Here is a 26,869-nt window from a genome sequence, read left to right on the forward strand (position 1 = left end):
CCAGGGGTGCAAAACATTGCTGATGTGGCAGCCCCATTGCCCAAAGCTGGGGTCCTGGGGGAAGTGTCACCTGATTTATAGGCTGTCACAGCAAACCTCAACAAATAAATCTGTCTGTCTGTCTTTCTATCTATCTACTTCTGAAGCACTTGAGCCAACACATGAACAAATAATTTTAATGGTTTTCTCTTTTCAGCAGACTGTAGTTTTTGTGGAGCTCCACAGTCTCCTTTCCTTGAGGTTGGACAGATACAGTAAACACAACAAATATATGATACAACCCATCACAGCTGGATTAAAAAAAAAATTACACAAAAAATATAATACATTAAAAAAAAAAAAGGATTTTTAACATTGTGGACTTGACACAGCTCTAAAAATGGTGATTGTAACCCTGGTAAGCTTTACAAAGTCTTTAAAAAAATAAAACAGTACTTCATGTGAAATTCATAAATACACTGGAGGAGAACGGAGGGGCTGGGGGGGGCTGGGGGGGCATTGAGAAAGCATCTCTGGGATTGTGGATAAATCCCAACGGGGCCCATCAGGGACCAGCATGTGTGGGGGCAGTGGGTGGGCACCCCAGGTGGGATCCAGGGATGGAAGGATGGAGGCACCAACCAGTCCAGTTAACCAAGAGCTTTGTCCCCAGTGGGGCAGGAGCAGGGAATGCCTGCAGGTCCTGGTGGGAAACTTTGGAGTTTTCATTCCCAGAGTTTGAGATCAGTTTGAGCACAACAAAAGGAAGCAAAGAGAACCACAGAACAACAAACAAACAAACAAAATGCTACATATGAGGACTTGGCACAGCCCTGGGGGGAGGTGCTTGTGCCTTGCCCTGGATTTTTCCTTCTCTTTACCCCCTGCTCCAGCCACCCCCTGCTTGCCACAGCCACCTCCATCCATTCCTGTGACCACTTCCACCATCCCTGTGGCCACCACCACCTATCCTCTTGGCCACCCCCTCTCATCCTCTTGGCCACCTCCACCATCCCTGTGGCCACCACCATCTATCCTCTTGGCCACCCCTCTCATCCTCTTGGCCACCTCCATCCATCTCATCCACCACATCCTCACCAGGTGAAGTACCAGGGTGGTTCTGTCCAGTTCCAAAGGAACAGGTGGCTTTTCCCAAAGTCCCCATTCCTCACAGGACACCCATGGCATCATAATGACAACCAAGGCCCTTCCCTGAGCTTTGGGGCTGTTCCTGCTCCTCCATCCCCAGCAGCACCGAGTCTGAACCACCAAGTCCCCCCCATCCAGCACCCTTCTAATGGCTCCTGCCCTCTGGACCTCCTGCTCCCTTCACTCCCTCCCCCTCCAGCATGGAAAACCCAGCTAAACCTGCCCACCTTGGGCTCATTGTCCCCGACACCCTGCTCAGTGCCACCAACCCAAAACCCAACCTCTGTCCCCACCGTGTCCTCTCCTGCTCCCTGGGGATGCTCTCCCCAGGCTCTGCCCTTGCCTGGGGACTGGTCATGCTGCCATGGCTTATTGTGGGCTGCAAAAATGCCTCCAAGTAAAGCCAATCCCCTGTCCTGGTGTCCTTCCTGTCCTCTGTTCCCAGCTCTGCCCACTGGCAGCCTGGCCCTGCATTGCACAAGCTCCTTCTCCCCCAACCAGCCCCTCCCCGTGGGATCCAGGCTGGAGTGGCTGCAGGGAGCAGCTGAAACCAGAACAGTCAACAGAGAAAAAAAAGGCAAAAAAGGCGAAAAAACAAGAAAAAAAAAAAAAAGAAAAAAAGGAAAATGTTCATATGCAAAGTAAATCAGGCAAATCCACCCCCCCTGTCCTGTCTCTCATCCAAGTGACCACAGGGGGGGCACGTTTAGCTTGGGCCACCACCCCAAGTGCAACCCCTGAAGCAGATGCAGAGCTCAGGGGATGCAATCACCATAGAAAAACAACCAACTGGTTGAGAGCAACCCTGGGGAGATGGGGACATCCCCAAACCTTCCCTCCATGAGCCAGCTCCCACCTTCTCCTGCATGGCTCTGACCCAAACTCAGCTGCATCACCTCCTCTGGTCAACAGCACAGGAGGGTGGGAGGGGAGAAAAGAGAAAAAAAACCCAAAAGTTTGCATCGTTGATGCCCTCCCACCTTCAGCCCCAGCCAGGCATGAAGAATCACCCCAGGTGTCAGTACCTGGGGAGATGGAAGTGTCCCCCTGTCCCTCTGCTCCTGACTGTCCTCATGTCCCTGCTGCCACCTGCCATGCCAGGCTCTGCTGGGCAGCACGCCCACTGCCATGCCAATACCAGGTCATACAATGTCCTCCAGCCTGGCCATGCTCACTTTTATCTGCTTGGGACCAGAACCCAGAACCAGAACCAGGACCAGATCCCAGTGAGGGGGTGAAAAGAGGAATCTCTGCTCCGCTGTCCCGCTGCACAGTGGGCTCCCAACCTTCACCAGCAACACCAAGAGCTGCTCTCTCCCCATCCAGCACCAGATGTGAGTTTCCTTTCTCCCTACTCTTCTTTTCCCATTCTTTTTTTTTTTTTTTTTCTTTTTTATTTATTTAAAAAAAAAAGAAAAGAAAAAAAAAAAAACAAACAACCTCTTCCTAAGTAGAAAACATCTGCGATGGCACGATGGCAAGTCAGTCTTTTTGTTTGGCTATTGTTTTTTCTTCCTCCTCCTCCTCCTCCTCCTCCTCCTCCTCCTCCTCCTCCTCCTCCTCTCTTCAAATGACTTCTCACCAGGCAACGGACACGAGTGGCTTTTTCTCCACGGCCCCCTCCCTCCCCTGCCCCCCAGGCCCCTGCCTGTCCCCAAGGGCCCCCCTAGTCCTTGACCAACTTGTAGACGTGGTGTTGGGCGCCGTGTTCGCTGGTGGAGACCTCGAAGACGAAGGCAATGCAGAGCAAGGTCTCCTGGGTGTCCCTGTTTGTAACAACCTGGGGCAGAGCAGAGAGAGGGTCAGGAGGGGCCCCATGGGGAGATGGTGACATTTGGGGGGGGGGGTTTCTACAGGCTTAGGTGCAGCCTAATTGCACCCTGAAAAATGTGCAACCCAGTTTTTAGGGGGTTGCACGGGCTGGGGTACAGCCTCTTTAATCACACCACTAAAAAAAAAAATGCTATGTTTTATTGGAGAGATTTGCAGGGGCTCTGGCACAGCCACTTCATTTGTACCACCCGAAATTCCCTGCCTGATTTTTCTTGTGGGGTTTCATGGACTCAGACACAGCCAATTTAATTGCATCACCAAAAATCTGCTACCTGATATCTGGGGGGTTTGCAGAGGCTCCCACACAACCACTCAGTTTGGCTCTTGCAACTCAGTCAGTGGCTGCAGAGGCTTAGGCACAGCCACTTGGTGTTTGCACCACCACAAAACTGCTACCCAGTTTTAGGGGCCTGCATGGCCAATTTAATTGCACCACCAAAAATCTCCTACCCCTTTTTTTTTAGGGGAGGTTTAAAGGGCTCAGGAACAGCCCCTTTAGATACACCATGAAAAAATTTGCTACTTCTTCACTGGGGGGGTTGCAGAGGCTCAGGCACAGCCACTTTGCACCACCAAAAACCTGCTCCTCACTTCCAAAGGGTTGCCACTTGATTTGCACCATCAAGTTTTGCTCCCTGTAATTCAGGGGGGGTTGCATGGCCTCAGGTAGAGGCACTTTATTCACACCACCAAATTCCAACCCAATTTGTGCAGGGTTTCACGGGCTCAGACACAGGCAATTTAAATCTGCACCACCAAAAATTTCCTACCCAGGTTTTATTTCTTTTTTTTGGGGGGGGGAAGAGAGAGGGACTCATGGGCTCAGGCACATCCTGTTTAGTTCCACCATGAAATATTTGCTGCCTCTCAATTGGGGAGGTCAACAGACCTCAGGCTCAGGCCCAGCCATTTTATTTTCACCAGCAAAAACCTGCTGCCCATTTTTTTTTTGGGGGGGGGAGGGCTTGTTTCATGATCTTAGGCACAGGACATTTCATCACCCCACCAAAAATCCGCTCCCCAGTTTTGCGGGTGGGCGAAGCACAGGAAGGGACCCAATGTACCAGGCTGGGAAACACACTGGAAAGCACAGGGAGGTACCTGCAGGATGGTGAAATTCTCCAGGACACTGTTCATCATGTACTTCTCCGGGAGGTGCTTGAGTTTGTGGATGAAGTTGATCATGTACTCGCACATGGGAGAGCGGTGGATGCGGTAGACGAAGCGGCCGTTCTCCAGCCGCGCGTACTCCGTCTGTGGGGCACAGCCCAGTGAGCAGCCACCCCCCGGGGGGACAAAACACCGTGGTGGACAACCAAGACATGGTCGAGATGTCCTCTCCTCTCCACCCACACACAGGCACACAGATGTGTTGTCCTACACCCGGCTCTGGGGCTTTCTCCATCCCGACACCTGATTCCCAACCCCTTCCCGATGTAGCAAGGTGTGGGACTCACCTCCACCTTCTCCACGACTTGCTTCCCAAAGGAGCACACCTTGGTGGAGACCGTGATGGTCATGTTCTCTGCACTGCTGTACTGGCTGCTGACACCATAGAAAGTCCCTGGCCCGTCCTGGATCGTGCTGTTGAGATCCGCCTGGAAAGATGAGTGCAGGGGGAGATGATCCCATTAGGTACCACCACACCCAGGTCTCCATGGAAATGGGGCAAAACAGCTTATGGGAGCTGCAGTGAGCTCAGGGATCAAGAACAACCCTTCCCCATCCTCCCCTTTCCCAGCACCATACCCAAAATTTGACGAGGAAGAAGGAGTTCTGGGGCCCACGCTCATAGAGCTCCTTGAGGCCCCCTTTCTTCTCGGGGAACTTGTCATAGATCTGGCGGATGTCCACAGCCTCCAGCAGTGGGTCACTGTACGAGGGGTTGGTCTGGCCAATGTGCACAAAGAGGTGTTTGCTGTACTGTAAGGACCGGGGAGGAAACATTAAAATGAGAGGTCAGGTGGATCCCAGAACCCCAGACTGGTTTGAGTGGGATGGGACCTTAAAGCTCATCCAGTCCCAACCCCCTGCCATGGTTCACATTCTCTGGGGAGAGGAGGCTCTCCATGTCTGCTTTGTCCTGCAAAGAGGGGATGGAGCTGGATGGGATACAGGGGGAGTTGCAGAGTCACAGAACCCCAGACTGGTTTGGGTTTGAAAGGACCTTAAAGCTCACCCAGTGCCAACCCCCTGCCATGGGCAGGGACACCTCCCACCAGCCCAGGGTGCTCCAAGCCCCATTCAACCTTCAACACTGCCAGGGATGGGGCAGCCACAGCTTCTGGGGGCACCCTGGGGCTCAGCACCCTCACCCCAAAGAATTTCTTTCCAATATCTCAATCTCCCCTCTTCCAGTTTTAACCCATTCCCCCTCACCCCATCCCTCCAGGCCCTTGTCCCAAGTCCCTCCCCAGCTTTCCTGGAGCCCCTTCAGGCACTGGAAGGTGCTCGAAGGTGTCTCCAGAACCTTTTCTTCTCTTCTCCAGGCTGAACACCCCCAAGTCTCTCAGCCTGGCTTCAGAGCTGCTCCAGCAGCATGTCCGGGACCTCCTCTGGACCCTCTCCAAGTGACAAGAAGATGCCACCAAGCACCAGGATGGGCCCCATCCCAGGTGGGCAGTGGGGACAGGGAGGGGAGCGTTACCGTTTCGGCGTCCCGTGGCACTTCCATGAAGGCCGAGTACTCCAGGAGCCGGAGCTTGGAGGAGGCGATGGTTCGGTCCTGCCAGACCGGCACGGCCGAGGCAGTTGGTGGGAGAGGAGCCAAGGGCTCATAACCTGGGCAAAGGGACACATGGTGGGGACAGCCATGAGCTGGGGTGAGCCCCTGCACCACCATAAGGTGGGGAGGGTGGGGGGTGGGGTGGTGTTTCCATATTTTTTTGGGCCACCCCGTGGGATGTCCCACTGCTGGGTGTAAAGTGATGGTGGGGGGAGGACATAAAGTGGGGTCCTGATCACCATGGGGCTTTTGAGAGGGTTTAAACCAAGGTTTGAAGGCTGGGGAGGGGACCACAGGCAGGTGGCACTGTGGGTCGGGAGGTGGGGACAAAGAGGATCTTGGAGAGGGGAAAGGGTGGGATCCAAGGAGCAAGGAGAGGACTTACTGGCTAGTGATGGAGGCATGGGTGGCTGGATGGGGTAAGCTGGTTGTGCAAATGGTTTAATGCTAGAAAACAAAGAGCATCGTTAGGTTAACGAGCCTGGGCCACCACAGCCCCAAGGGAGAGGGGGGGGTCCTGTGTGGCACAGGGGAGGGGTCTGGTACTTACTCCTGAGAGGGTCCAGGCTGTCCTGGGATAGGCCCACTCCAAAACTGGGGGGAAACATCACAGGGAAGAGTCAGTGGCTTCTGAACACCCCCCTCCTAAATAAACATCCCCCTCCCCACCCACTGCAAACTACAGGGAGCCCCCAGAGCCCCCCCTGTGCGTGGCCACCGGGGCCAGGAGCATCCCCCCAGACCCTGTGCAGCTCGTGTGTGGGGGATCCCTCATGTGACCCCCTGTCTGGGGGGTGTGGGGCTGTCCTCACCCTGGGGGCAGCAGAGAAGACAGCCTGAGGAAGAGGAGGGGGGGGGCTGAGCTTGTTCTGCAGGACGCTGGCTGAGACGATCTGCGCGGAGGACATGGATGCCATGCTCTGCAGAGCCTTATCCTTGGAGACCTGGTCCTGGAAGGAAGTGGGGGGGGGGGAAAGAGGGAAAAAGAGGGTTACATGGGCAGATCGAGGCATCCCCACACCCATCTGAGCATGCTCAGCAGGTTTTGCAAAGCTTGGAGCTGGTCCTGGACCTGAGGAACCAGGGTGGGGATGACCCATGTCCCCCCCCCATGCAAATGCACCCATTTTAATTAATGCTTTAACCTTGGCAAATGTCTCCTGGGCAGGAGCTGCCAGGTCTGGAAGGTGTCCCCACTCCCCCCTGGGGACACGAAGGGGTTTAACTCCTCCGTGGGAGGGGGCAAAAGGCATCGGGGAGTGAAAGGCATCACAAACATAGACTCCAACTTACCAAGTTCATGGCCTGTCCGCAAAAAAAAAGGGAAAAAGAAAAAGGTTAGAGCATGGTGGGAGCCCACAGACACTGTGTGTTCCCCCTCCACACAGCTTGTCACAGCAGCTGGATTTGGGGAGCCAACCCCTTGACCCAGGTGGTCCTTGGAGGATTCTCATGTTGGGCATCGATGCCCGGAGTTAATCCCACACTAGGAATGGGATGCCAAAGTCCCCTGCTATTTCAGGGGCCTGTTGTGGTGAGCCAGGCCCACACTTTTGTTGGCTTTTAAATATCTTTTCCAGCCTTCAATATCCTATAAAGCCTTTACAACCCCCTGGGGGCCCCCAACCAGGGCATAGGGAGGAAGCACCAACAGCTCCTGCCCTGCTCCCAGCTCTTTGGCACCAACACCCCAAGTTCAGCACCACAAGGAAAGACCCCAGCACACCCCCCTGTGCCATATCTGCATTTATACAGGAGACAAACTATTTTTCCTTTTCCCTTTTGCTCTGGAAGGCACAGCAGGAGCTTGGGGGGAGACTCCAAGGTGGGACATTTGTGTCTGGAGATGGAAAGCACAGCCACAGACATCAAACTCCAGCCCCAGAGCCTTGGGATCGTTTCTTTCCCCCCCCCCCCCCTCAACTCCCCCAGAAAGCCTTTTTAAAACTTAATTTCATTAATTTTTTTTTTTTTTTTTGGTGCAAAGGCTTCTGCTGTTGCTGATCTTGCTGCTCACCCCACCCCCCTCCATTCCTGTCTGCCCTTCTCAGGTTTGAGAGCTGGGTTTAAGATGTCCAAGCCTGAATGTTCCCAAAATAGTTCGGGTGCCCTCTCCTGGCTTCTGCCAGCACCCTCCTGGCACCCTGCTCGTGGGGCATCAGGGTCCCTGCTGAAGGGCATGGCTTGGTGGCCTTCTAGGCAACATGAACCAGAGCTCCTCAAAGCTTTGGAGCCTAAAATGCCTCTGCCAGCTGTGATGGTGGCACCTATGGCAAGCTCTGACCATGTCCCCTGCTGCCAGCCCCAGTGACAGAGGCTTGGATAGAACACTCAGGATGGGGGATACGGGGACCTGGTGATGCTTTGGGGACCTTGAGGTCACTGAAGTGGGGACTCAAAGGTCTTCTGGGCTCCCATACCCTTAGCATGTCCCCCCTGGATCTGCCTATGGAGATGCTTCCTGGTATCACAGGGCAGGGATTACCCAGGAGTATCCTGTGTGGGAAGCCAGCTGTCCCCAGAGGGTGGTCTCACAGTGGGGACCACTCTGTCCCCCACCTTTGTGCTGTGTGGGTCCCACCTGAGCAGGACTTGGTCCTTTGGTGATGCCCCAAGTCCTGCCCATGCCTCCCATCCTCTTCCCACCATCATCATCCTCCCCCTTCTCCGCCACGGAGCTGGGGAGCAGTTAGAGAAGGGTTAGTTGGGCTCCAGTGAGGAGGAAGGAAGGAAGGAAAGAAGGAAAGAAAGAAAAAGAAAAGCCAACCAGAAAAGAGAGGATGATCCAGATTTTCCTTGCTCAGCTCTCTTGGCCCCTGGAACCATGGGCTGCTCTGGTGCCACCATGTCCCCTGCTCTGGACCACTGTGTCCCCTCCTGGCAGCATGGCCCCATCTGGACCCACTGCCACCCACGTCCCTCAGGTGCCACCAGGACCCTGGTGTGTGCCAAGCTGCTGGACTGGCAGCCTCCAGGGACCCCTGGGACCCCTTTGCTTCTGCCCACATCCCTCTGGCACCTGTCACGAGTGGAGCCAGGTCTCAGCTAGGGGGGGGCGGGGAGCAGACTTGCAACCACCTGAACTTTTTGGGGCACCCTTTTCATCAACCTCACTTTGCCTCACTGGCTGTCTGGGGGGGTCCTTCCCCTCCTGGGTGAACCCCTGATGGCCCTCAAAGAGGGAGCAGCCCTTGTGTGTCATGGGGGGAGGGTTAAAACCCCTGTTTCCCCATGGGTGAGTCCTTCCTTGGGTGAAGGGAGGGGATTTGGCACCCAAATTATGGTGAATTAGGGTGAAAGGAGGGTGCCTGGGAAAGAGAGGCAGGCTCTGGTGTCCCCACCTTCTCTGTGGCCATCCCCTAAAAACCATCTGATCCCAGGAGCTGAGGGAGGGGCAAGGGAAAAAAAAAAAACCAAACCAAACCAAACCATCAGGACAAAAAAATATAAAATAAAATCAGAAAAAAGAGAGGAAAGCAAGCAGCACATGGCAGAGCCGAGCACGTTAGTCGTCAGCAAGGCCAGGGTGGGGTCGGGGTCGGGGACACCAGGGAGGGGACACGCGTACCTTCAGCTTGGACTGAATCTCACGAGATTTCCGCCGGGCAAGAACCTGCAAGTGGCTAGAGACCTGCAGAGAGAGAGCAGAAGGAGAGGGGGAACAGCAGAGCCGTCAACCAGAGGAAAGGAGGAGGAAGGAGAGGGGCTGCCCATGCTCACAGAGACACCGCCGCGGCCACCTGGGCGAGGGCCCCAACGTACCTTGATGCCAACCTGGTACTCCCGCACCTTCTTCCGAGCTAGAACCTGGATGTGGCTGGACACCTGGTGCCCACCACGCCGTTCGGAAAGGAAAATACAAAGATGATATATGTGAAGATAAGGTTTCCCCCGGCCCGGCCCTGGTTGGGTGGGATGTTGTCCCCCACGAGGAAAGGGAGGAAAAAAAAAAGGGAAGGGGTGATGCTCCTGGAGGTGCTGAGGGTCCTGAGCCTGCTGTGAGCTGGAAGGAGGAAAATTATTGGGAGGGGATGGAGCATAAAGCTTGGGATGGTTGATGCTGAATTGATGCTGCCCCATTCGGGGTGAAGCTTCTTGGGATGAAGGAAGGAGGTGGTGGAATCCCCATCCCTGGAGGTGGCTGTGGAGATGTGGTGCTGAGGGCCATGGACTCAGCAGAGTTGGGTTAATGGTTGGACCCAATGATCCCAAAGGTCTTCACTGAATCATGGCATGGTTTGAAAGGGACCATAAAGATCATCTTCTTCCAACCCCCCCTGCCAGAGGCAGGGACCACCTCTCATTAGCATCTTTTTCAACCAGAACATTTCTGTGAAGCCTCTGTCTGGGTTTCCCATCTCCTTGGGCTTCCCAGAGGGACAGACAGGAACCCCTGGTGCCTGCAAGTGCAAGGAGCTGCTGCCTGCACACAGTGCTGAGAATACAGCCCTTTGGGTTTGGGGGTCCTGGGTTACCCCATGGGGGGCTGCAGCAGGACTGCTGGTCCCAAGGGTGGTTCAGGAAGGACTGACCCTCCCCCTGGGCTGCTGCTGATTTTCCAGGTGGGAAAGGTGAGAAAAGGAGTACAGGCAGGAAAGATGCAGCATGGCTGAGGTGGGGGGGTCCCTGCAGGCAGAGTGGGGGTTCCTACACCCACCAGGGATGATTTTGGTGAGCTCCTTCTTCAACCAGCACCAGGCTGTCCAGAACATGACTGTACAGAGGGGACAATGCCACATCCACTCTCCCCTGTACCTTTCCCAGCTCCCCCTTCCTGGAACATCCTTTTCACCCAGCACCACATCCTTGCCCCCATGAAGGGGGGGCCTGGGGAGGTCCAGTTAAGGCTTTAAAGCCCCAGTCAGCACTGGTTTGAACACAGACGGTGGCCAGACCCTGGTGCTCTTCCCTCCAGCATCAGTTCTGGTGGGATGTCACCCCCATCAGTGCGTGGGCACCAGTGTCCCTGCAGGGATTCATGGCACAGGGCAGCCCCAGCACAAGTGTCCCTGTATCCCAAAACCATCTGTCACCCTGTGGTGGGACAGGCACCCTCTCCCCAGCAACCCCAGCCACTTGCTCTGCCAGGACAGGCAGGACCTGGAGGGAAGGGCCACTGGAAAGGTGACAAAGGGACATGTCACATCGAGGGCTGCAGCAGTTGGGTCTTTAGACAATTTGGGTCTTAGCCAGGAGGGTGCAGCAAGGGCTCAGAGCTGGGATGGATGTGACCCTGCCCACACTTTCTGCAGGCACAAGGGGGAGGCACTGCCTGCTCCCTGCCTGCATCCAACCTCCTGTGGGGCTCAGTGGTACCTCTGACCCCTCTAGGACTAGCACTGTCCCCCCATGGGGACAGGGACAGCTCGCTGCCAGGTTCTTGGGGTGCCTTCACCTTGGGGTCTGGCACAAACAACATAAAACCCAGCACGAGGTGGGAACGCTCCCCAGATCCAGGAGAAGCAGCAAAGAGAGATGCATGAGCTGCTTGGATGGAGCTTCCAACAGCTCCTGCCATCCACAGGGTGACCCTAGCTGGGCAGGGAAGGGGGGGCTGGATGCTGCATGCCCCCATCCCCCAAATTCTAGCACATCCCTGAATCGAGCATCCCCAGGGATGTTTGTGCTCACAGATGAAGCTCCCCCAAGAGGAGGGGGGGGTCCTGCTGATGCCAGTGGCTCCAGGAGGGGACACAGAGGATTGCGACGCTGCTGGACCCCCTGGGCTTACCTGGCCCCCCCCTTTCCCACTCCCCCAAAGAGAGGGAACCCAGAGCCATGGCCTCACCTGCTTCCTTGTCCGTGTCTTCCCCGTCCGCAGTTTGATGTACCGAGCGATCAGTTCGTTCCGACCTGGAGACAGAGCCAGGGGGGGTCAGCCCCAGGGAAAAGGGGGAGAGGAAATGGGGGCATCACCCCCAAAAGGGCCCCCCAGCCCAACCTGATGCTGCTGAGCCTTAATGAGGGATTGCCAGAAGATGGTGCTGCCGTGGTCCAATCCCTGGAGACATCAGGGTGGCCCAAGAAGACATGGAATTTGACAGCCCCCCCCCCCCAGCAGGACCCACCTTGTGGTCCCCACCTCATGGGGAGCTTCAGGGCCCCCCCCCACCACAGTGCTGAGCAACTACAGACCCCTGCTAAAAGCCATCCCAGCTGGAGCCCCCCACAGGGGACCCCACCAACCCCCTTTCCCCACGGGGGTCTCCCCCAGCTCCCCCTCCCAAGCCGTGCTGGCCTTTCCACCAGTATTTCCTAACGTCCTGGGTTTAATTCAAAGCAGAAGTTTGCTTTTGCGCCACATTTTAGAGGCCAGCTGTGGCCAATCTCCCTTCAAACGTCAGAGCAGCTGGGAGCTTTCTTCTCCCAACCCCAGCCCCGGCCCCCCCACTGCTGCACCCCCCGCACACGGGGGCGGCCAGGCACGCCAGATTTATTTTAATGGACCAGATGGTCATGGTTGGAACTTGTCAAAATGCCCTTGGAGAGGGTTTGGGCTCTAGAAAAAAAAAAAAAACTCTTAAAAAAAAATATCCCGCCTCCCCCCCCCCTCTCTTCTTCCACCCTTCCCAGCCTTGGAGCAACTGGGAGCTCCTTGGCAAGGAGGGGGGGGACACAGAGGGACAGACAGGGCCAGGTGGTGCCTGGGGATGGTTGTGCCTTGGTGTCAGGCAGATGGTGGTTGGTGGCATCCTTGGAAATGGGGACAGCCAGCACAGCACCCCAAAAAGAGCCAGGCTGCCACCTCTCCAGCCTCGTTAGCACTTAATGAACCAGGTGGCCAAGGGTATCCCTTAGGGCCAGGTGAGATGGTGGTCACACCAAAATGGGGCTTCCAAAGGGTGAGGGCTGAGGGGACACTAGGGCTGGGGGCACAGCATCCTCCCCCTTTCCACATCCAGCTCTCAAATCTTGTCCTGGTGCTCCCCATATTCCCTCCTTTATTTTCCCCCTTGGGAAATAAATATGAAAAATAAATATAGGGAAAGAATGTCGGGAGTTAATATGGGGGAAAAAATAAGGGGGGCAAATATGGGGGCAAAATATGGGGGTAAAATACAGGGCAAAAAATAAGGGGGGAGAAATATGGGGGGAAATATGGGGTGAAAACTATGGGGGGAAATATGGGGTGAAAAAATATGGGGGGGGAATCATGGGGGGGAAATAGAGGGGGAAATATATTGGAAATAACTATGGGAAATAACTGCAGGTACCTTGGTGCACCCCAGTGGGGCAGTGCCAGCCCAGCACCTCCTGCACCCATCCCACCTTGCCCCTGGTGGCTGTCCCTGTCCCCTGTGTCCCTCTCTCCCTGTGATTCACCCAGGCCCGTGCCATTCCCTCCCAGAGGGCACGTCCTCCTCCAAATTACCACATTCCCCAAATTCCTCTCCCCTGACACCACCACGTGAACCAGTTGGACAGGCTGGGTTAAAAATAACCCGGCGGGCAGCGAGTTGGGGGGGGGGGAAGGACTGGGAAAGGGGGGGGGGACAGATACATATCGTGCCCATCCCAGCTCCCACCTGCTCTTGGGACACACGTCCCTTGGCCACCCCCGCACTGGTGGCACCAGTGGGGCACAGGGTGGCCATGGACACCCCATGGGACATCCCAAAAAAATAAATCAAGTCGGGGGGGGGGGGGGGGGGAGTTGGAGGTGTGGAGAGCATCCATACACCTTAATGTTGGGTGGTGGCATCTCCTGTGCCTCCAGCTGTCCTGGGGGGCTCGGCACCACCATCTGGGGGTCCCTGTGGGGAGGGTGGGGGGAGATGAAAGGTGAGGGGGGGCCCCACTGCCTCTTTAAGCAGCTGCCAGATGTCTCCGAAAGGCTGGAAAAACCGGTCAGGGCTCGGCAGGGCCAGGCTCCCGGCGGCACTTCAGCTATTCCGGGAGAAATCCAAAAAAAGCACCCGCTTGGGAAGCCCTCTGCTCCCCCCCCCCAGCCCAGCAGACACCCCAGGATAGGGGGGCTGGCAAGTGGGGTGGCACCAGGAGACTGTGTGAGGATGGGGACAGTGGCATGGTGGTCACTGTAATGTCTCGGGCTCTTTGGTTGAGCCGTGGCTGGTGAGGGTGACATCCCAGGAGGGATTGTGTCTTGGAGGCTGGGGATGAAGGCCACCAGCCCTGGTTCCTCATGGTGAAGTGGCATCTCCAGCTCTGAGGTCACCAGCCCTGGGGGTGACATCATGGGAGATGGAAGGAAGGAAGGAGGGGAGAGTCCCTACCCCCAGAAGGGATGGGGACTCTTCCACCACTCTTTGGTGGCACCCCATGCTAGCATCACCCCCCACCTGCATCATCCCTCCTCATCTTCCTCATTGCAGAGAGCTGACAGGACAGAGGTGTTTTGGGAGATGGGCTGAGACCCTGCCAAAACTCATCACAGCAGTGGGGTCACCCAGCCCTGCTCCTAGTGACCAAGTCACCAAAATCCAACCCAGGTGCTGGTGGCTTGGGGTGGGCAGGTGACTGTCCCCAGCAGGTGCTCCCCACCACTGGATTGGGTTGGGGAAGGTTTGGGGAGGGATGTGGAAGCAGAGGGGAGCAGGAGGGTTGGTGCTGGCCCTGTGCTCCCCCTCCCTGCCTGCTCCTGCTCCCTGCCTGACAACTTCACCAAACCTGTTGGTCCAGCAGGGCAGAAAGAGGGAGGGAGAGGGAGGGAGAGCCAGAGCAGAGGGAGGGGACATGGGTCACTGCCACCTCCCCGGTCCAGCTCCAGGATAAGTGACTCTCAGACAGGTTTGGGTTAGAAGGGACCTAAAGCCACCCCTGTCATGGGCAGGGTGCTCCAAGCCCCATCCAACCTTCAACACTGCCAGGGATGGGGCAGCCACAGCTTCTGGGGGCACCCAGGGGCTCAGCACCCTCACCCCAAAGAATTTCTACCTAAGCTCTCATCTAACCCTCCCCTCTTCCAGTTCACAGCCATTCCCCCCTCATCCCATCCCCCTAAGTTCCTCTAAAAGGAGGTGCTGTCCCCATGCCCCCCCAGCACTCACCGTACATCTTCCCTTCATCCGAGAGGATGATTTTCCTCCGGCCGCAGGGGGGGTAGATTGCCAGAGCCTCCTGGAAGCTCTGCTCGATGTCTGGACTCCACACACCCTCGGCATCATTGTCCAGACTCTTGTCCATGCTGTCCTGGCCATCTTCCCGCCCCTCCCCGGGGCTGCCGCTGCTGTTCCAGCTGTTGGACGCTATGGTGGTGGCTGCTCTGGGCTCCGACCCCGAGCCCCCACGGACACGCAACAACCTGAGGGGACAGAGGGGACACTCATCACACCTGGAGAACCTCGCTGGGGGATCCAAGCCTGCAGGAGACACCCCGGTCCTGGGTCTGTCCCCGGTGCTGGCCCCGTCCCTGCTTGCAGCTGGGGCTGCGGGCAGCATCCCGGTGTGGGGTGACAGACACAAAGGGGCTTTCCCTGGGGACAGAGCCAACGTTTTCAGGGGTATCCCCAAATCCAAGCTGCAGGTGACCACCCAGGGTTCACTCAAATAAAGCTGGGGAAGGAATCAGCCAGGATGCTGCATTCTCCATACGAGGAGCTCGGGGGCACACGGTGCCTATGGGTGACACCTTGGGGCAGGGCAGCAGCACCCCGTGAGCCCTGACCCTACACCCAGCCCCAAAACCCTCAAAAAAAAAAAAAAAAAAAAAAAAAAAAAAATCCCCATGCCTGGCAAAGGCAGAGCTGGGATTTGATGGGAGATGTTGGGCGGCTCCAAGCCAGACCCTGCTAATGGGAACCAGGTGGCCAGAACCCTCCAGCAGCCCTACCCTGGGCATTAGGAGAGGCCCTGAGGATGCTCAGCCAGGACCTTGGGTGCTCCCCAGCTGGGGTACCATGTCGAGGAGCCTTCAGCCCTCCTCCTCTTCCTCCTCCTCCCTTTGCCCAGCTCTCAGTGCAGTGTTTTGCAATAACATGTTTGGGAGCGTGGAGGTGTCTCCTGCTCCACACTTCCCGGACGAGCTGGGAGTGTACAAAGGTCTCCAGCACAGACATCTCCTTTTAAAGGAACTGCAGCAGCTCGCTGCTGGCTCCAGCACTGTGAGGCCTGGCTTGGTTTTTTGGGGTTTGTTTTTTTGGGTTTGTTTTGGGTTCTGGGTTTGGTTTTGTTTGGGGTTTTGTGTTTTTTTGGGGTTTTTTTTTGGGTTTTTTTTTGTTCAGGATTTTTGTTGTTGTTGTTGTTGGTTTTTTCTTTGGGGCTTTTTTTTTTCCCTTTTATAAAAAAAAAGAAACTTCCCCACTCCCCATCCCTCTCTCTCCCTCACTCTGATGTGATGTCAGCCCCTCCAGTCCCCCACCGCCCGCCCCTGCCCACTGCCGTGTCCCCCCCCCCTCCCGCCTGTCGCTCCCCCTCTTTGCCGAGCACTGTGGCCAAATAAGGAGAACTGGATTGTAGGATCGAGCCACAGCCAAGGAGAGATGGCAGCAGCGGGGACAGACAGGCCCACAGCACCCCAAGTCCCACAGCACCCTAAATCCCACAGCACCCTGAGTCCCACAGCACCCCGAGTCCCACAGCACCTAAATCCCACAGCACCCTAAATCCCACAGCACCCTGAGTCCCACAGCACCCCGAGTCCCACAGCACCCCGAGTCCCACAGCACCCTGAGTCCCAAGGTACCCTGAGTCCCATAACACCCCGAGTCCCAAGGCACCCCAAGTCCCACAACACCGAGTCTCACAGCACCCTGAGCTCCACAGCACCCTGAGGCTTGTGGCACCCTAAGTCCTGTGGCATCACCCCCAGTGCCAAGGCACCCCAAGTCCCATAGCACCCTCAGTCCCACAAGACCCTGAGCCTCACAGCACCCCAAGTCCCATAGCACCCTCAGTCCCACAAGACCCTGAGTGAGCCTCACAGCACCCCAAGTCCCATGGCACCCTCAAGTCCCACAGCATCCTGACTCCCATGGGACCCCAGGTCCTGCAACACCCTGCGTCCCATGGCACCCCAAGTCTTGTTGCACCCCAGTTGTGGCTTGGAACCAGGGTGCTCCAGGGGACCCCAGAGAGATGCACTGTCCACACCAAGCAGGGTGTAAGGGACAGGAGAGGGGGGACAACACCAGGATAAGTCCCCCACCCCCCCATCCCAGTGAGTGCAGCAGGGCCACATGGCTGCACCACGGCAGCCCCAGACCCCCATAGTGGACCCCAAAATATTGGGGAAACCAGAGACCCCCCAGATTGCACCACAGCAGCCCAAGACCCTGCAGTCCCAGACCCCTGGAGCCCCAGAGCAGCCCCTGACCCCACAACGACACTGTGGCAGCTCAGGGGACTTCAGCCTCGGGACCCCTGGGACCTGGGAGGGGTGCTTTTGGGCCAAGCTTTGGGGCCAAAGGCAAAGCTATAGGGCCAAGGACAAAGTTATAGGGCTGAGAGCAAATCTATAGGGCTGGCAGGACCCTGGAACACGCAACATGACCAATGTCCCCGTCCCCCTCCCACCTCTCCGGGTGTCATCCCCCCACCCCCTCCGGCAGGAAAACCCCAGCCCAGCTTTTTGGGGAAGCCGGGAGAGGAGGGAGGGAGATGCCGGGGCTCCGGCCAAGGTGTGAGGAAGCACCTCCTCCTCCTCCTCCTCCTGCACCCAACCTGCTCTTGGCCAAGCCCAGACTCTGGATTTCCTGGAGGGAGGGTGCAAGGCACCGCGGTGACGCAAAGCCCGGCCCAGAGCCCCGCTCCACCCAACCCTTACAAAACACCACCAGCAATTAGAAAACCGGCACGGCTGGCCGGCCTGCGGACCCACTGCTGGCCAGACCTGCCCCGGGCAGGGAGGGGACTGGACCTGCCAGAAAATATGTCACCAGCTCCTGCCTCCCAGCTGCACCCCGGGAGTTATGGGGAGAAGCCCCCTCCCCATGGCACAGCCATCTCTGAGGGGTTTGGGAACCCCAGGACATAGTGGGGATGTTCCCCCCACATTGGGATACTTGCCCTCCACGGGCATATTCCTCCCATCTTGCAGTTCTCATCCTTCATGGGGATGTCCCCCACATAACCGGGATATTGGGGATACTTGTTCTCCACAGGGATGCTCCCCACCCACTGAATACCCCTCCTCCATGTGGATGTGCCCCCCATGTTGGGATACTCATCCTTCATTGGGATACCCATCCTCCAGCAGGATGCCAACTGGCACCCATGCCAAGAGGGACCCTGCATCCCTCTGCCTTCACAGGGTGCCACACACCAGCCCAAGGCTTTAGAGGGTGCTGGAGGGGGGCTGCACCCACACAGAGTCCCCAGTGGATGCAAGATGGGTGTCTGCAGTGGGAAGGGGAGGATGCTGCCAGGACAGCCCTTATCTCCCTGCAAGGCCAAGGCCGTGCTGGGCACGGTGTTCCCACGGGATGGAGGAGCTCAGCCCTGGCAGAGTGTGCAGGGAGCAGAGAAGGAGCAGGGGGCTTGCTGAGCTCTGGAGCAGGGTGCTGCTGGGACCAGTGCAACCAGCAGAGACAGGGATCAGGCTGGGAGTGTGCAGGGGAGAGGCCAAGGGCTGGGAGCACAGGGACATTGTTGCTTGGAGCCCAGGGCTCTGGGGCCATGACATGAGGTGGCTGCCAGCCCCACAAAGCTCCTGCCATGGGGTGGTACCCATCCCCATCATGGCATGGACCAAACCTCTGTGTCCCAGCTGCACCAAGGAGCTCAGGCAGGAACCAGGATCACCCCAATGCTCACCCGAGCACCCTGCCACACCAGCCAGTGTCACAGCACAGGGACCAGTCCCTCCCACTGTGTTCCTTGCTGGCTTGGCCACCTTTCCAGCTGGTCCCATGGCCACCAACAGTGTTGCTGTCCTTGGAGATGGCTCTCAGGCTGCTGCTCTCTCACCCTCTGCAAACTTGGAGGGGGGGTGGCTATTGCCACAGGGTCCCCCCCAAAACACAGGGGATGTAGGTTCTGGCACCTGCTGCAACATGGGGACCTGGAGCAGAGTGCTGACACACTGGGGTGTAAAAGGTAATGGGGCAGAACACCCCCAGGTCCTCTCCTTACCAGGGCTCCCCTGACCCACAGCAGGGCAGCACCAGGACCCACGGGACAATCCCCATGGTGTTGGGGACACGTTTGGGGATGAGCAGACTCTGCAAGGGGGAGGTCTGGCTGTATCCTGGCTCCATCCTGTCTTCCTAAAGCAGGGGCCAGGAGCAATCCAGCCCTTCCTCCCTTCCTCCCCCCCTGCACCCAGACCCCCAGGTGCATAAGGACAAAAAGTTCACTGACAAGCCCAGGCACAGCACAACGAGGGTGCTCAGCCTCACACCAGCACAGCCCCATCGGAGGGACACGCCAGGCCACTGTCACCCCTCCCCATCACTCGCAATCAGTGGCACCTGCACCCAGGGGATGGGGGGCAGCAGCCCCCATTCTGTCCTAGTGCTGAGCATACAAGCGAGGTCCCCAGGGACATTGAGTGGGCCACTCCATCACACAGCTGGCTCTGCATGACCCCAAACAGGTAAACCCCAAAGATGAGGCTCCCAGGCACCCCAGCTCCTCCCTGTGCCCCCCATCCTCAGAACATCAGAGCTCAGCAAGAGCGTGGCTGGGGGGTCCAACACAGGCAGGCAAAGGCCTTCATTAATGTGCTCATTTTGGGGGGCAGGAGTCACTAATGTGCTCCTCATTTTGGGCAGGGGTCATTAACGTGCTACTCACTTCAGGCCATGGAGTGCTGGCTGGGGACAGTGTCCCCTCTGCCACCTCTGCACACCCTGTCACACAGCTGGACACGGCCAAGACAAAGGCTGCCAACACCATGGACACAGACACCAGCTCCAGAGGAAAGGAAAACCAAAGGAAAACCTTCGAAGGAAAACCAAAAGCCTTGGGGCTCCAGGAGACCCCAGCAAGGCCACAACACACCCAGGGAAAGATCCTGTCCCATCTCCTGATGTCCCCAGCACCATCCACCAAGCCCTGACACAGCTCTGCCAGGCATGACCCTACAGCACTTCCCTTGAGATGGCCAAGCACCTCTTCCAGCAGCCCTGTATCCCAAGCAGCTCTCCCAGAGACCCTTTGGGAACATCCTGCCCCAAACTCTACCCAGGCGACACTGTCCTGGTTTGCACATGGCTGTCTTGGGGACATCCAGGCCCCATCAGGGCAGGCAGCAGCGGCCGAGCAAGACGGGGCTTGGCGGGGAGGGCGGTGGAAGGTTTGTTTACATCGTGCTCCTCTTCCAAGAAGCTCTCAGGCTGCGGTGAGGGATTCCCCGGACTGGGAAGGAAGGGATGGCAGCCAGCCTGCTCCCTCTCACCCAGGTTTGCACCTCTTCCTCCCCAAAGGGACCCCCAGCACAGGGCTCGGGGACCTGAGTGGTGGGAGAGCCCCCCGTGCACCCGCCCGGCTCCCCTGAGAGACAGCCCAGCTCATTTCCTCCCCTCTATCGCTTCCTGTCCCTTCCGGCTTGGCGGGCAGCTCAGGAAGCAATCGGAGCAGGGAAACCACAGGAGGCCACGTGGCAGCATCCCACCGGGGTCCACAGAACTGCCAGGGCCACCCCAGGCACATACTCCTCTGCTCCAGCCAAGACCCCCACAGCCAGAGGGTCCCACCAGCTCCCAGTGACACCCTGAGCCCCCAGTAGGGATTGGGCTCGTCACAGAATCCCAGAACCCCAGACTGGTTTGGGTGGGAAGGGACCTTAAAGCTCATCATTTGGGTGGGAAGGGACCTTAAAGCTCATCCAGTGCCACCCCTGCCATGGGCAGGGACACCTCCCACCAGCCCAGGTTGCTCCAAGCCCCATCCAACCTTCAACACCGCCAGGGATGGGGCAGCCACAGCTTCTGGGGGCACCCAGGGGCTCAGCACCCTCACACCTAAGATTTTCTTCCTAAATTCTCATTTCAATCTCCCCTATGTTATAACCATTCCCCCTCATCCTATCACTCCATGCAGCATTAGGCCAAGGGACGCTCAGTGCCCCATCCCGAAAGCCCACAGGCAAGCAAGAGGGGAACTTGAGTGGTTTGATTTCCAGATAAAATTTGGGCAGGGAGGAAGGAAGGGACCGAGTAGATCCCAGGGCACAGCACGAGATGCTCCCTCCTAACGGCAGAACCGTGGGTGTGCAAACCAAAGCCTCCATCTCCACCCTCCTCTTCCTCTGGCCCTGGCAGAGCTGGGTTTCGGCTGCTGGAGAATCTGAGCCAGTTTTGCTCAAGCCTCCAGGTCCCAAGACCTGAGGGCAGGGGACAGAGGGACACCGTAACCCTGCTTCCCTCCCTGGCCCAATTAGGGCCGCCCTGCCCAGGCAGGACGGGGCGTTTCACCCAGCAGCGCGTAAATAGAAAGCTTTTTGCAGCATTAATTGCTCTCTGCATTATGAAACGAGTTGGATGGAAACAACAGGGTTGGAGTTAGCCTGCTGGGGATGGGCCACCCCCATGGCCACCCCGTGACACCTCCAGCGTCGCTGGCCTGTGTCACATCCAGTGCCAGGGCACAGCACCCTGGGGACCGCTGACTTTGCTTTTCTCCATCGCTTTGCCTGGGATGTCTCCCACTGACCAGCCAAATGAGCTCGAGGTGGCCACTATGTCCCCTGGCCCTAGGGACCACTTGTCCCACGGGGAAGCCAAAGATCCCTGTGGTTAGGAAAGCCCTGGGGGAGCCTAGGGCCAGGTGTCAGAGAGACCCTGCCAGCCCTCAGACCCTCTCCTGGGGGGACAAATCCCTCCAGGGAGGACTTTCGGGTGCTGCTGCCCCCATTTTGTGCCACTGCAGCAGGGCCAGGGAAAAACTCTTCCGGGGGGACTGGAGAGAAGGAAGAAGAGGAGGAAGGCTGCAGTGCATTTCACACCCACCCCCCGTCACATCCACCTCATGAAACCAACCCTGCCCGGGGAGCAGCTGCACCCGCTGCCCGTGCCACGGCACGCAGGAGGAGAAACCCAGCAAGGTTGGGGGGGGGGATGAGAACTGACCCCCACCCAGGCACCTGGAGCTGGTGGGGGGCTGCCAGGCATCACCATTCTGGAGACACCCCTGGCTGCCATAGAGCTGAGTGACACAGAGTTGTCACTTGGCCACCCTCTCCCCTGTGTTGAGCTCAGGGAGTTCGGGGATGCCGGCATTGCTCCGTAGGAACCACATGGAGCAGCTGTTCCAGGAAGGGATATTTCAGTTTAGCTCCATTTTTTGGGTGTGCATGCCAAGCAGGGAATCCATGGCAGAACATCTCCTCTCCCAGCACCTCGCTCTGCCCCACCAACCCAGGGCTGGAATTGGGCACAGCGACTCCTGCTCCAACGGATTGAAAAATTGCTCTGGAATCCTCAGGGAGGAAAGTTGCTAAAAATACACGAAGGCAGTAATTCTTGGTAAAGGAAAAAAGAGCTGGAGAGCCTGGCACGGCAAGCAAGCCCCCCGCCAGGTACTCTGATGCCCTGAACATCAGAGCTGAACCCTGAATTTATGATGCCACTTGGGCAAGGTGGTGAGCAGGGCACGGTGCCCACTGAACAGAAGAGCAAGAGCTCAAACCATGTCACAGATGAGTCGAGGCACCAGCGAGCACCAAGAGCGGCACCAAGGCAGCACCTTGCAAACAGGGGAACGAGAAGCCGGGGAGGGAGAACTCAGGGTCTTGCCCCAAAATCTTTGCTCCTGCTCTAGGAATCGCCCGGATCTTCCTGCTAATAAAAACCCGACGCTCGCTGGGGTCGGGGGCTCGCGTGCCTGCGGGCGGGTGTGCTTTTTCCTAAACCCGAATTGCCTAAGCTGGAGAGGGGGTTGGGGTGGTGGAAGGGGGGGGAAAGGGGGAAAAAAGAGAGGGGAAAAGGCAGGAGCTGACTGCCTCTGGGGGAGGGCGGGGCGGCGAGGAGCTGGCATGGAACGGCAGCCCATCCTCCACGCACGCCGCTCCGCGTCTGTAAACTTTGAACATCTTCCGGAGAGAAGTTAGTGGCTATTGTGAACAGCTGGATCTAATTTTACGAGGAGCGAGGAGGAGACAGTCGTGGGGAAATAATAAGGCTTGGCGCTCCCAGGCGAGGATCCCCCAGCCCGGCCAACCCACCCGCTTCCATCGCACCCCGCCGGGGATCAGCGCCGGCCAGACGGGTGTGGGGGAAACTGAGGCACGGAGCAACGCCGGGATCAACCGCGTCCTGGGTAATGCGAAGCAGGAGGCTGGGGCACCGTCCCCGTTCGTGTTGTCATGCCCATCAGCCCTACAGGAGCTGGGGGTGGCATGGCTTGTCCCCACGATACAGATGTGGGGCCACCTCCCTGACCCCTGGCTCTCGATGCTCATGGGCACCGCGGCACAACCCGACCCATCCCTCCAGCTGGCTGCTCCCGGCGAGGCTCTGCCCACCTCCTAAAATTAGCTGCAGCTCTGCTGGCCCATTCCTGGCCACCCCCCGGGGCCGGGGGAGCTCTGCCAACACACGCTCCGGGTTCCACACAGTTCCCCCCTCAGCAGGAAGGGGGGAAGGGGGATAAACCAACTCCCTCCATCGCTCGCATCTCACTCGCCATCCCGAGCTACCTGCGAGCAAGCATTCCTGGCCTTACATTTCTTACAGGGTGAAGATCAGCCCTGAAGTCACCTTCCACGCTGCTGGCCAGAGTGAGCTCCGGGTGGGCTTGCTGAGACCTGGCACATTTCATGCCACAGCCAGTGCCAGCTGGGTGGCAGCAGTGTGCGTGGTGGGTTTCAATGCTGCTGTCGCTTCATGGCACCCAACGGGGGACACTGGGGACACCATCCATTTGGGACCAGGTGAGGGGACAAGCTTCGCTGGACAGCCCAGACACTTCACCCCCAGGATCCCACCTCCTGTGCCAACACAGCCCTCTGCAAACACCATCCCACAGCTGCCACCCTAGGGATGAGACCATGAGGTTCACGGCCTGTCAGCTCCCAAGGGCTCAGCCACCTGAGCTACACAAAACCCAAAATGGCACCCCAGCACTATACGACCCCCCTTAATCCCTCAGGGTTCTGGCACACGAGGAGGAGGTTTTGCCGGGGCCCCTCGCTCTCATTTCACAGCTGGGGGAAAACCAAAGCAACCGGGAGCTGTAGCGGCGTGTCCAGACCCGCCGCAAGATCCGGACGCGCGTTATCGCGGAGAGAGAAGAAGGGGGGGTGGTTGGAAACGGCTCCTGCCGCGTGCCCCGCCGGCTCACCCCATCATTACCTTCCTCCCTCCAAAAAAACATTTCATAAGCTGGCCACGTGACAGTGGCAATAGCAAACCACCCACGCGCTTCAGGTGCCTGTCCGACCGCAAGACTCAGGTGCCCGGGCTTGGCCACCCAGCCCCAGCAGGCTCTTGGTCCCTAGAAGACTCCTGTCCTGGCTACTGACCCCAAATAAGATTTTGGATGGGCAGCTGAGAAGCTCTGAACATAGCCCAGTAAATCCCCCACGGAGGGGAGCTTCCAAAATCCAAGTTATTTGGTTATATCCCACCTACTAGCAGAGCCCACGGCGGTGCAAAGACCACTGCAGTCCCCACCAGCCCCTTGTGACTGCAGTCAAGAGAGAAGCTCCTAGAGATGGGACATTTTTTGGACAGCACCCAGTGATGGATCCCAACCCCACAAAGAGCCCTGGGGATGACTCTTGCCTCGCAAACCCCATCAGCACCCTTACTTGGCAGCCTCTTCTCCATTCTTTCTCCTCCATCCTCTGCTCCCTGAACAGCAGAAGGGGTACTAAGGCAAGAAAGCACATAGATTTCCCTACAAACAGCCCAAATTGCCCATTCCCTGCTTTCCAACCACCAGGCTCAACCTGCCACCAGCCTCGTGCTTGCTGCGTGTTTTGACGGGAGCAGCGCGGTTACTCGCTTTTTAATACATTAATTACAGCTGATTACCACGGCCACCCCCACCTCCCCAGAGCCCTGACCTGCTCACACGATGTCAGGGCCACCGGGACTCACGTCCCAACCCGCTTGGTGGTGGCAAGATGGGGATTAAACGGTGATTAAAAGAAGATGCTCTGGCTGGTAGCGTGATAAAGAGTGACCGTATGTCGTGGGGAGTGGAGGTAAAGCCCTTTTACTGACACATGTGGACGCTGGAAGGGGGTTTTGCTTTGCAGAAAGGGGGTGTTAGAGGTGGGATGGCTGCTGGAGGGTTCAGTTTGCTCCCCAAAATGCCCCTCTTGAAGCATCTCCCCACTCCAAGCTCAGTCCTGATGCCGCAGTTGCCCCATTCGGGATGAGGGTCCTTAAAATACCGGAGTCTGCTACTTTTCAAGGGTTATTTTTGTTTTGTTTGTGGTGCCAGCCCTGTGCCCACCTGGAGAGAAAGCTGGGTCCACGAGGTCCCCAGAGGATGGGGACATTGTACCCCACCATGTCACCCAGCTGGGAGGGGTGGGGGGCTGCTCACCCCACATGCATCCGCAGCCCCTTCCCATGGGAATGACAGCCCTGCAAACCCAAAAAGGGCCAAATACAGTGCCTTGTCCCAACGGGACACTCATGTCTGTCCTCTCCAGTTGGGGAAGTGATGGAAACGTCACTTGGGCTGTGCCATAGTGACCATCACTCACCCCACCACCAAGGTCCCAGCCCCACCACCCATTTCTCCCTCAGCTTTGCTGTTGGGTGACCTTGAGGAGCCCTCACCCCTCATCCTCTTCACGGACCCTCTTCCCATGAGGACACAACCCACCCCCATCACCCACCCCAAAAGCCAAGCAGGGGGAAGGACTTCGGGGCCACCCCAGGGGCACCATGGCGGGTTCATACAGTGTGTAGGGGGGGAACAACATCATTACCCTGTCAACCCCTCAAACCTCCACCTGAGCACCTCAAAAACCAGGGCAGGGGGTGGCAGGGCCCCCCCAGGCAGTGCCAAAGCCCTGACTCACGGCGTGCACGTACCCACACGGGGTAAAGCGATAGGAGGGGACAGAGGACGCCGGAGCCCAAAATACCCCAGCGCGCCTGACACCGGAGATTATCGCTTCGGCGGGGCGACCGTCGCCTGGCCCAGCTCCCCCAAAACACAAAAAAAAACACCCCAAATCCCTGCCCTCGCCTTCTTCCCCTGCCCACCGCCCAAAGGCAATGGGGGCTGCAGGGCCTCCAGTACCATTTCCAGCTGTTTTTCCTCAAAATAGGCGTTTTTTTTACCTCAGCTGGTACAGGCCAAAGGCGTTCACAGGGCCTGAGGAGTTTCGGGGGGCGGAGGCGGGGCGGCACTGTGAGGGTTTGGCTTTATTTTCCTTTCCAACAAGGGGAGGGGAGGGGGAGTTAAGAGGGAAACAAAACAACCCCAAACCCAAGGAGGGTGCAAAAATAAATTAATAATAATAATAACAATAATAATAAAGATGACACACTGCTGGAAATTAGACATCTAATTGCCGCCTCGCTAGCAATGCACCCCTATGACGAGGCACAAAGTGTTTCGCACACACTCAGCCCATGGTCATCCCCTACATGCGTGTGACACACATGTAACGTGACACGCGTGTGGACACACACACCCCACCCGGGACCACCCGACCCACCTTTCCCCCCCCCCCCCAGGGCGAAGGGGAAGGGGGGGGGGGGTTTGTTCTGGCGGGGCAGGGAGGCGGCTGGGCCGGTTTATCGCTTTCTATAACGCCTGGAGCCTCCCTGCTCCCGACGTATGGGCCATACCGTACACAAGGCCCCTTTGTAACCCTATAGCCCGGGGATGCGCCTGAGGGGGGGGAAGACGGAGGGGGGTGGGGGCAGCGCGGCATCGACGGGGCGGGAGCCTGGGGGCCTGGGGAGGGTGCGGGGATTGGGAGACAGTTTGGGAACCCCCCCCCAGCTGTGCCCCCCCACACACACAGACACACATGGGGGACTGTCGGAGGGAAGCCCCCCGGGGGGACACACACACTGGAGGAAGAGGGAGGTGGGTGCGACCCCGCCGCCCCCCACCATCCAGCGGGGTTGGGTGAAGGCTACGGGCCGGGAGGAAGGAGGAGAAGGAGGAGGAGGAAAAAGAGGAGGAGGAGGAGGAGGAAGGGGGGGGGTTGGGAGGCTCTTCCCAGAGAGTTCTTACCTGCTCCGTGCTTCGGAGGGGCTGGGCCGGCCGCGGGTGCCGGGACCGGGACCGGACCACGACCGGACCGGGACCGGGGCCGGGCCGGGGAGGGCGGCAGGAATGCGGGGAGCACGGCGGGCTCCCGGGTCC

General features: G+C 57.9%; 1 protein-coding gene and 2 long non-coding RNA genes across 7 annotated transcripts; 1 reads left to right on the forward strand and 2 right to left on the reverse strand.

Annotated features, from left to right (window-relative positions):
- Positions 1 to 160: 160 nt before the first annotated feature.
- On the reverse strand, positions 161 to 2,652 carry LOC115599707. Its single transcript, XR_003988569.1, has 2 exons — positions 1,048 to 2,652; positions 161 to 983 (listed from the first exon to the last, which is right to left on the reverse strand). It is a non-coding gene; the product is annotated as an uncharacterized LOC115599707 (long non-coding RNA).
- On the forward strand, positions 1,550 to 19,686 carry LOC115599706. The gene is made up of 3 exons (XR_003988568.1): positions 1,550 to 1,638; positions 19,259 to 19,261; positions 19,672 to 19,686. It is a non-coding gene; the product is annotated as an uncharacterized LOC115599706 (long non-coding RNA).
- Positions 2,760 to 26,869, reverse strand: TEAD3 (TEA domain transcription factor 3). 5 transcript variants are annotated; one of them, XM_030465416.1, is made up of 14 exons: positions 26,738 to 26,868; positions 14,695 to 14,948; positions 11,475 to 11,539; positions 9,449 to 9,511; positions 9,255 to 9,317; positions 6,980 to 6,991; positions 6,499 to 6,636; positions 6,237 to 6,280; positions 6,072 to 6,133; positions 5,609 to 5,742; positions 4,711 to 4,884; positions 4,419 to 4,559; positions 4,063 to 4,215; positions 2,760 to 2,908 (listed from the first exon to the last, which is right to left on the reverse strand). In XM_030465416.1, exons 2-14 carry the CDS (start codon positions 14,828 to 14,830, stop codon positions 2,795 to 2,797), a joined length of 1,299 nt encoding a protein of 432 aa, XP_030321276.1. In that variant the 5' UTR covers positions 14,831 to 14,948; positions 26,738 to 26,868; the 3' UTR covers positions 2,760 to 2,794. The 5 variants fall into 5 exon arrangements, with proteins under 5 accessions (XP_030321276.1, XP_030321277.1, XP_030321273.1 ...); XM_030465417.1 differs by lacking the exon at positions 9,255 to 9,317 and having other exon boundaries at positions 26,738 to 26,869; XM_030465415.1 differs by lacking the exons at positions 4,063 to 4,215; positions 26,738 to 26,868 and having other exon boundaries at positions 2,774 to 2,908; positions 14,695 to 14,927.

This window comes from Calypte anna, chromosome 26 (genome assembly GCF_003957555.1).
Source record: "Calypte anna isolate BGI_N300 chromosome 26, bCalAnn1_v1.p, whole genome shotgun sequence".
NCBI classification, from domain to species: domain Eukaryota; kingdom Metazoa; phylum Chordata; class Aves; order Apodiformes; family Trochilidae; genus Calypte; species Calypte anna.